The 9,200-nt window shown below is 39.6% G+C and overlaps 2 protein-coding genes across 3 annotated transcripts; one reads left to right on the top strand and one right to left on the bottom strand.

Moving 5' to 3' along the window:
- Window positions 1-1,715: 1,715 nt before the first annotated feature.
- On the bottom strand, window positions 1,716-3,466 carry LOC128491491 (acrosin-like). Its single transcript, XM_053463810.1, has 5 exons — window positions 3,397-3,466; window positions 2,874-3,072; window positions 2,504-2,769; window positions 2,150-2,295; window positions 1,716-1,979 (listed from the first exon to the last, which is right to left on the bottom strand). Exons 1-5 carry the CDS (start codon window positions 3,464-3,466, stop codon window positions 1,716-1,718), a joined length of 945 nt encoding a protein of 314 aa, XP_053319785.1.
- A 2,715-nt stretch (window positions 3,467-6,181) lies between these two features.
- GNRH1 (gonadotropin releasing hormone 1) lies at window positions 6,182-8,375 on the top strand. 2 transcript variants are annotated; one of them, XM_053464871.1, is made up of 4 exons: window positions 6,182-6,256; window positions 6,339-6,493; window positions 7,126-7,215; window positions 8,281-8,375. In XM_053464871.1, the coding sequence occupies exons 2-4, from the start codon at window positions 6,353-6,355 to the stop codon at window positions 8,320-8,322; spliced, it is 273 nt and encodes a 90-aa protein (XP_053320846.1). In that variant the 5' UTR covers window positions 6,182-6,256; window positions 6,339-6,352; the 3' UTR covers window positions 8,323-8,375. The 2 variants fall into 2 exon arrangements, with proteins under 2 accessions (XP_053320846.1, XP_053320845.1); XM_053464870.1 differs by having other exon boundaries at window positions 6,200-6,256; window positions 6,352-6,493.
- The last annotated feature ends 825 nt before the right edge of the window (window positions 8,376-9,200 follow it).

Below are 9,200 nucleotides of genomic sequence, written 5' to 3'. Positions count from 1 at the left end.
GGGTTTTATCACGTTGGCTACCCGACTGTTTTGTAAAATACGTAAGCGTGGGACATGCTGGGACTTGGGTTTATTACTTGCACTGCAGGCAGGCGAGAAATTAATAATTATTCCCTTTTTACGCTCCCTGCCTTTTGCATATTAACGACGCGTTGTATTTATGTATTTTTTTCGTAGGGATCAGGAGTTTCAATGAGATGCTGACCACATCTTAAAATATTTAGCGGTCCTTCATAAGAAGAAGAAAAAAAATAATCACATTTTTGATAATGCTTTAAATACAATCCTGATGATGCGTTCTGTGTTCCGTTCCATGCAGAATAGTGCATGTGTGTGTGTGTGTATATATATATAATATATACATATATACATTTATATACATACATATAAAATCCTGTTTAAGGTGCCTGCATATAATTGAAATATATATATATATATATATATATATATTTATAAATTATATATGGGCACTTCAGGATTTTTACAGAACGGAACTGAGGTTCCTCTGTGTTTCTCATCTCTCGCATCTACGCAATTACACGTTGGTAGGAATCCATGCTCTCCATAAGGAGTTGTATCATATATATATGTATTTAGTATTGTCCCCCTGGGCCACATGTCGGTGTCAGGACAGGGGTTACCGAGTGCCTTATTGCATCTATCACAGCTGCTTTTGAAGGAAGTTTTCAGTTATGCAAAATGACGGCAAACCTTTTGCTGAACTGTTATCCCTCTTCTCCTTATACACAATAAATATTTTTTTGGCTGACGTGTTTTGCCTCTGAATGATGTAAATGGTGATGTCAAAATCTTTCTGCAATATTTATCGTGAGGACAGGGGGGAAAAAACAGTTATGGAAATTTTTTAGTTAAAGGTGCACACTCACAGAATAGTGAATATTTATTAAAACAAAATACAAAATCATGTGCCAACGTTTCGACCCAACAGAAAGTTGAGGGAGTTGAAGCCATAACCCTCTCTCCAACTCCCCCGTTAGTGAATAGATCCCAATGTACTTTATCTCCGTGGTGCAGCCATTATCCCGTCTCCAAATTTTTTATATATTATATTCTCCTCTGACCTCCGACATCAACAAGGCATTTCGTCCACACGACTGTCGCTCACTGGATATTTTCTCTTTTTCAGACCATTCTCTGTAAACCCTAGAGATGGTTGTGCGTGAAAATCCCAGTACATCGGCAGTTTCTGAAACACTCAGACCAGCCCGTCTGGCACCAACAACCACCATGCCACGTTCAAAGTGACTTAAATCCCCTTTCTTCCCCATTCTGATGCTCGGTTTGGACTTTTAGCAAATTGTCTTGACCGTGTCCACATGCCTAAATGCGTTGAGTTGCCTGTATAACTGTACATTTATTGTCCCCTCAAAATAACAACACACAGCCATTAATGTCTAAACCTTGGCAACAAAAGGTTTATATGAATTAAATTATAAATATAACAGTTTATATGAATGTTTGCATTAAATACCTTAGTTCATCATACACACAAAATACACGTTTGTATTCACACTAGCCAGTCCTAACAATACACATCCACAACATTCCATGTTCATCACAAGTACACGGCTTATTCATGCATTTCTATTTATTAATCTTATCATTCTAATCTACACATTGCTGACATGTAATAATAATCCTCTGGTGAAGAGATGGTTCAGATTTGATTCTTCTACTTCCAGAACACCCAAAAATTAATGGGCTTTCTTGCCAGCTTTGCTGATTTTCTCAGCTAATTTAGGCCAGATTTTTTTCATAGCCTTCATCTTCAAAGATTTGGATGCATGCTTCTTCTCCTTGGACATGTGTTTAGAGATCCACTCGAGGTAATACTGGGTAGAGGTGTAAACTCCAGGGTTTTGCTTCTGGCCACAGCCGGAGCCCCAGCTGGTTATGCCAACCACGGTGAAGAACTTTGCTTTGGTTTTTTTGCACATCAGAGGTCCTCCACTGTCACCCTGTGTGAATCAAGAAAAGAAAGCATTTCTTAAGAAAACTATTAATAATTACTACATCCTCGGATGTTCCTCTGCACTGTTTTATGAAACAAATACTGTACATGATTTCAAAAACATTAACAATGTATCATCCGTGAGTTAGAAGTGAATGAGGACAATAATGGGCTTACCTGGCAACTGTCGATACCACCCTGTTCATATCCGGCACACAAGTTGTAGTCACCCAAAGCTCCATTGTACCAGGTTGGACGGTTGCAGCGTTCCACTGGAATTAAATTCACAGGAGCTTCCTGGAGGACGTCCGATGTTTCAGTGGCTGATGAATAAAAGAGTTATCAGATACAGGGCTGGCCTCAGAAATCTTGGTGCCCCCTCCCACCCCATGCTCCTTCCATCACCCTTAGAATGGAGTGACCTGGCTCTAAAGCTTACAATGGGGCCACCAGACCCCAGTGTCCAGAAAGATAAGCACACAGGGATAATGAGAGAGTCTATTCTTATATATAAAGTCTATGGATACTTACAGGCTTCTTTAAGGACGCCCCAGCCTGCGATGTAGCATTCGTCCATTTTGTCCAGAATGGCTTGTTTGGCCGGGAGACACGCTGGCTGAGTGTAGTCATCAAATATCAGAGGCTTATTCAGCCTGAGCAAGGTGATGTCATTACTCTCCGTTTCCGGGTTGTAGTTCTCGTGTTGAATCTTTTCTTTTATAGCTCGGATCTGAGCCTTTGTCCCCATGTCTGAAAGTTGGTTGGCGCCAAACACAAGTCTCCAGGTATGATAGTCACTGAATAAACCAAAGTACATTTTATTAGTGAATTTACTTTTTCAGCCATTAATAAATCCCATATTGACCTAAGTGTATGCCATGTTAGTTTTTTGTTTACTTACTTGCCGCGATCTTTGAAACAATGGGCAGCTGTGAGAACCCACAAATTATTGAGGACAACGCCGCCGCATAAATGAAAATACTCGTTGTCAATGTCCTCCTGGATGCTCACTGCCCAGGGCCAGTTACCGGGCTCCGCATCCTTTCCCCCCACCACGCGGGAGCCACGGAAATCCTCCGCTAGGGGTCTGTTTCCACAGACTGAAATAAAAACAAAAGGTCTTTTAATAAACAGGATGTCCCTGTAATCTGTAAAATGTAACTTTATTGGTATTTACACAATATGGATAATCTAGTATGAATAACACATTATTAAATATATTTGGTTTTAAAACTACTTGTCAATTATAGGCATTAACCTGTTTTAAATACAATGGGGAGGTGGGTTAAATAGTTAATAGTAGAATGAGCTGTAAAACTATAAAACATCCATAAATTATAGAGTTAATAATGACAGTCATTGCGGTACATAATCATCCCTAAAGCCCTTGATGCCAAATAATCTGTAATAACCGATAAACTCACCTCCATGTTCTGAGCTCTCAGATGACACCAAAAGAACCCAAATAATAACACCGATCAGGAACAGCTTCATGCTGATACATCCACATCGAAAAGCTATCTGAGTGTGCAGTAGAATGTGCAGCCTACTTCTAACTAAGGGAGTTATGACTTCATTAAAGCAGAATCAATTATTAGTTCACAAAACGTGAACGTGTGAGACACGGCAACATGATGAGGCAGGGGAGAAAAACAATAAACAAATATATAAAAACCTATTACATAAATGTACAAAAGTACACTAATAACACAATAGCATATTTTATAACAAAGTATTAATGCTCTATGTTACATTAAATGTAATTAATCGAAACAAGAGAATGTAAGACCCAACTTGTCTTATATTATTTTATTTAAAACTATTTCATATAGAAAACTTGTTTCTGTGTTTCGGAGGTCATCCAACTTTGTTCATATAACCTTTGACCTTATTTAAAACAGAGCGCATACCCAGTAATGCTTAGCCTTGTGAATATTATTCTTGTCACCTATGATATGGTGCAAATTTGACCAGTAATCTAACTGTAAATTGGCTCAACAGTATGTTCGTTAAAAAAACATTTAAGAAATGACAGTTACTACTCCATCTGGTGTGTAAATAGATCTATACATTGGGGTAGTGACGAAGACGCAGGTTCAGCCGTATCACGTGATGAATTCCCAATATATATATATAATTAACATAGTTGCTTGTAAATAGTGTTAGCTGGGTGCTGATTCCTGGTTTAGCTGGGTTTGAATTGTCTGAATTATCCCCGGACCGTGACCTGACTGTTCTCGGCTTTGCCCCGTTGCCTCCTCCTACACTCTTACTTGCATATTGACTTTGTGGATCATCTCAAGCCTCACGGCTACCAGAATTTGAGGGCTCGACCAACGAGGAAAGATGCATCCAGGATCCTCCGCTCCAAGACCGTTACACTTTCCTAGCTTACTGTTTTTTCTGTCATTTATTGATTCAGTCATATCTATGATTTTTGTGTCAGGTTGGCAGAGACCCAGAGAAACAGCATGTCACCGAAAGTCAAACCTGCAGCGTTCCTAAATATAATTTAAAAAAAAAACATACATAAAATTTGATGTTTGATGTAGTTTTGTTTCTATTGATAGCCTTATGCCCTGTGCCTACCGAATGAATGAATGAAGGATGGAAGCACAACTGCACATGGGAGGATCAGCTACATATTAATGTCTTTATATTTAGAATGCAATCAGGGCCGGCCCAAGACATAGTGCCGCCTGGGGCAAAGTTTGAAATGCCTCCCCCCTGCTGACGCCACTGCTCATTATCTACCCTTCCTCTTCCTACCTTCTCATTATCTCCCTCCCTCCCTATTATCTACCCTACCCCCCCCCTTTGTACGTCACTTACCCTTCCAGCAGTCCTGCGGCTAGTCTCCCTGCTCTGCCGTGGTGCGCGCTGCTTTACTGCTGAGCGCCGGAAATTACGTCATATTCCGGCTCTCAGCATTACAATCCGGCACCGAGACCAAGCTAGAGGAGAGAAAGGGGTGCCAAGCGGGTACTGACAACTTGATAAGAGAAAACCACTCGGCCCCTCTCTCTCCTCCGCTTCAAAAAAAAAAGGCGCTTGGGGCGGCAAAGTGCCGCCCCTTCAAAAGTGCTGCCTGGGGCAATTGCCCCACTCTGCTCCATGGCAGGGCCGGCCCTGAATGCAATGTCACAAAAGTCCCTATTGGTGTTAATGGTCAGGTATCCTAAAACACTCGTGGCTCACTTGTAATGTGAGTGAAAGTTTTCATTTTTCTTTTTTATTCAAACATGGTGACATCTCTGGGGGATGAATTACCATGAAAAACACTTTAATTCATCAATTTAAAGATTGTATACAATCTTAATAAATACAGATTAATACTGAGAGCTCTTTATTTTTGTGTACATTTTAATTTTTTTCAATACCTTATTTACCTTACTTTATTTTGTGATGATTGTTATTTGTTAAAAGAAAAATAAAATGAAAAGCAATAACCTTTGAAAAAGTAGTAGTGTAGTCCCCCCTTCCTGAACCATTCTTAGTAAAAAGATAAGGTGATATGTTTTCCCTTTATTTTGAGGATATATATGGATTAATTATGGACATGGATATTTTATGGATATTTAATTAACACCCATAAATGTGTCACCATAAAACTAAAATTAGAAGGACTAGGCTGACATATGTAAAGGTCTGATTCTGTCCACCACAAACCATACTCATAAATAAAGTAGCGAGTGAGAGTGTACGCCAGGAACTATAGAATTCATGCTCTAGTTTGCATGCAGTCAGTGGTATAACTAGAAACAGGCTCCGCAATTTCATCAAACATGTCCCATATTGCCAACTTTGTCCCCAAGCAGCTTATGAGTGCCATCCTAACCCTGAAAAACTCTGCTGGTGCCATCGTTGTCCTCAACCAGCTTGTCTGTGCCATCAATTGAGGATTTATTAAAAGATGACACCTTTTATTAAGCCAACATGGAAGCTGTGGTCACATAAGATTTTGGGACCTACAAAGTCTCCTTTTTTTTTCCAATCGTTTCCCTAAAGCTTATGTGATTTTTACATCTTTTTCTATGATCACCTTAGACAAGCGGCTTTATCTTTGTGATAGAACCTAATTGGTTAATGAATATGTGGTTTTAAACAAAAAATCTAACTAAAGCTTTAAAATGCTTTTTTTTGTCATAATCTGGATTAGACAGCAGGGGTCTCCATGTCAGCCTGATCTCCCCGCTTTAAAAGTTTGTACAGGGGTATAAATACAGAGCAGTAAGAGCAGAGATCTCAAGATCGTGAAGAGCAGGAGCATCTACCCTCAACCAGGTAATTCACCAAAACTATGGATGAGTTTATTCACTAACTGGTGTTCGCTGTTCTGAATTTATTTGATTAATTCAGTGGTCAGTCTCATTTTTCAGGATGAGACGCTGTGGAGCTCCAATCCTTGTCCTCGTGGTCCTCTTCTTCTTCCTTGACCATGGTAGCCACGCTCAGCATTGGTCCTATGGTCTGCGTCCAGGAGGTAAAAGAGACGCTGAATCTCTACAGGACTCGTACGAGGTAAGGACAAACACACTTTCAGTGCTTAGAGGACGGTGGGCTGGAAAAAGTGTATAAAAGCTCTGTTTAGGTTAGTACAGTGCCTTCCCCGTGTGTCTGGGAAAGCGCTAAAACAAGACCTTAGGTGCATCCAATTCTAAATGTTGCGCGTCAGCCTCCACTTTCAGATATAATCCTGGTACTAAGGCATTTGGGGAACATTTTGCAAAGGGTGCACATTAATAATGTACTAAGTTATCTGTTGCCTGTGAACATAGACACAGTTAGGACAGCAGATAAACCATTCGGGCCATGGTTATCCTGTATTAACTTCTGCTGGAGTGCTTTTCCACGCGAAAGAAGCCCATCTCAGATTGGACTTGAATCCACAATCCCTGTATTAGGAGGCCAGTGTCTTATCCATCCTTATCCACACAAGCGGTAATAATAAGTTTGAATTGATGGCAAGATTCCACATTTTGTTATATCAGCGAATTTCATTTATTAGGGTTTTCAGAGATCCAGTGCCAGGTGCTGCAGGGATCTCCAGGATAGTGACATCCATGTCACACAGTGATAGGTCCCTGTGGTCAATAAGGACAGTATATAATATATATACATATGGAATTAATATGTTCTTTTCCTTCCATCAGACTCCCAACGAGGTTGCCTTGTTCACAGAACCACAGCGTCTTGAGTGCTCGATCCCTCAAAGCAGACTCAATGTCCTGAGAGGCGCCCTGGTAAGTGCCACTAAGCATAGCATGTACGACAAGACGTCACATGAGCTCAATGTATATATCTACATGCATACAGCCTTCAGCAGATGGTGCGACGGAATATTTACGAGTAGTTTTGTGAATGGTGTTAGCTGGGTATGCGCTGAATTCTTGCTTTGTTTTGTGTAATTATTGATCATTAATATTCTAGCAGCAACCCAGGAATACGAATGCTTTTTAGGTTGTGGGCTCCACTTCAGGCATCTGTTTTTTGGGGGGGACAGACTCATTCAGCTCTGGATCAGCTCCGTGACATACAAAGCAATGGAGAGGCACTTACATTTCTTTTACTCTGTATAGTAAAACGTGCTTACACCATCGCTCCATCTCTCCTTTGATTTATACGCCATGGAGCTGATACAGAGCTGAGTAAGTTAAACTCCGCTGTAGTATTGGATACATGGGATCGAGACATTGAGAGGTGTTTTCTGACTGTTTCAGCGCACAATCATTTTCTACTTTTTATATTTTAATATATACATATACGGTATGTATGTATACATATACACACACACACACACATATATATTATACATATATATATATATATATATATATATATATATATACACACAATATACACATACACATATATATACACACAACACACTATATATATATATATATATATATATATATATTGTCGAGTGGTACTGACTTTTTGGAACCCAGCTGTATTTTCCCCGAGGGTGGTTTTTTGGGGAGCTCGCTTTTTTTATTTTGTGCTCCTGTATAACTAAATTGTTAAAGACATTTCACTGATTTAACGATACATCATACAGGGCCTGCCAAGCCCTTCCTATAAAAGCAGCTCACAGGGGATGACCCTTTATAATCAATAGCAAAGTAAGGGTGTTAAACCGACAAGTCTCCCTTTTAGTGAACAGACCCAATAGGTTAGTGGAAGAAACCTGGAAAATCCCATCATATAGGTTTCGGTGTTGCATAGGTCCATGTCTCTTTCCAGGGCACCAGTAGGGGGCACTGTGGCATCATATGGCTGCCGCTGATAATGCTGTCTTGTTACAGATGAGCTGGCTGGACGGTGAAAACCCTCGGAAGAAGATGTGAAATATCGCACCCTTCTGTGTAAATCCTAATAAAGCTGATATGCTGCATACAAAGCATCTTTTGTGATGTGTAACCTGGCTTTGCTATCCCGATCAGCCCGTACAGCTTTGTTTTAGGGAATACGTATAGCGGCATGGTCCGGGCAGGGCTTTACCCTGAGCTCTTCTTAGTTGTTTTTTGCCATTAACCCCTACACGGCCAACGAAGCAGCTACATACTGACCAAATGTCCCTTGAGGACCAGTGACATACTAAAATGGTTAAATAAAGCGTTAAAATGACCCTACTAAAATACTTTGCTACGTCAACTTTCCCAAAAAAAAAAAAAAAAAAAAAAAAAAAAATAAGATTTTTTCCTGCAGCTTTTCTTTTTATGGTCGCTATTGGTGCCCCCCCAACTCCCAGCATACCACATTTGTTTTAAAAAAAAAAATCTAGTTTGGAAACAGCGACGCAAGTCATGCATATTTTAGGCTCGTAACTACCAAAATAGATGAAAATATGAGTTTCCAAAACAAGAACAAATACCTAAATAAATCTTGGGTTTTTTTTGTTTTGTTTTTATAAGTGAAACCATGGAACATTTGACTTTGGCATTTTCTTAGTCGTTCCCACACAAAATGATGGATATACATATCTATCTATCTATAATATATAAATAAAATAAAAATATATTTATATATAAAATTTCAAAAGAAGGCTCTACTTGTCCTAAGGAAACTATGTAATTTGTAGGGGTTACACTGAAGAGTTAGTGGGAAAAGACCCAGCAAAAAAACACAAAAAAAGAGCTGTTTTTTGGAAAACATTGTAAAATAACAGGTCCTTTAAGAGATTAAAGAGTAGCCATGCAAAGACAAGCCATGGTTGCAACTTTCT

Source organism: Spea bombifrons, chromosome 4 (assembly GCF_027358695.1).
Source record: "Spea bombifrons isolate aSpeBom1 chromosome 4, aSpeBom1.2.pri, whole genome shotgun sequence".
Taxonomy (NCBI): Eukaryota; Metazoa; Chordata; class Amphibia; order Anura; family Pelobatidae; genus Spea; species Spea bombifrons.
This window is presented reverse-complemented; position numbering and strand designations above follow the sequence as displayed.

Bases quoted from the DNA above. Each gene is read 5' to 3' on its own strand.
- LOC128491491 (XM_053463810.1), bottom strand. From the start codon at position 3,466: ATGAAGCTGTTCCTGATCGGTGTTATTATTTGGGTTCTTTTGGTGTCA. The intron at 3,073-3,396 runs GTGAGTTTATCG...TTTTTATTTCAG, and splicing joins TGAGAGCTCAGAACATGGAG to TCTGTGGAAACAGACCCCTA. The intron at 2,770-2,873 runs GTAAGTAAACAA...TGGTTTATTCAG, and splicing joins TGTTTCAAAGATCGCGGCAA to TGACTATCATACCTGGAGAC.
- GNRH1 (XM_053464871.1), top strand. From the start codon at position 6,353: ATGAGACGCTGTGGAGCTCCAATCCTTGTCCTCGTGGTCCTCTTCTTC. The intron at 6,494-7,125 runs GTAAGGACAAAC...TCCTTCCATCAG, and splicing joins CTCTACAGGACTCGTACGAG to ACTCCCAACGAGGTTGCCTT. The intron at 7,216-8,280 runs GTAAGTGCCACT...GTCTTGTTACAG, and splicing joins ATGTCCTGAGAGGCGCCCTG to ATGAGCTGGCTGGACGGTGA.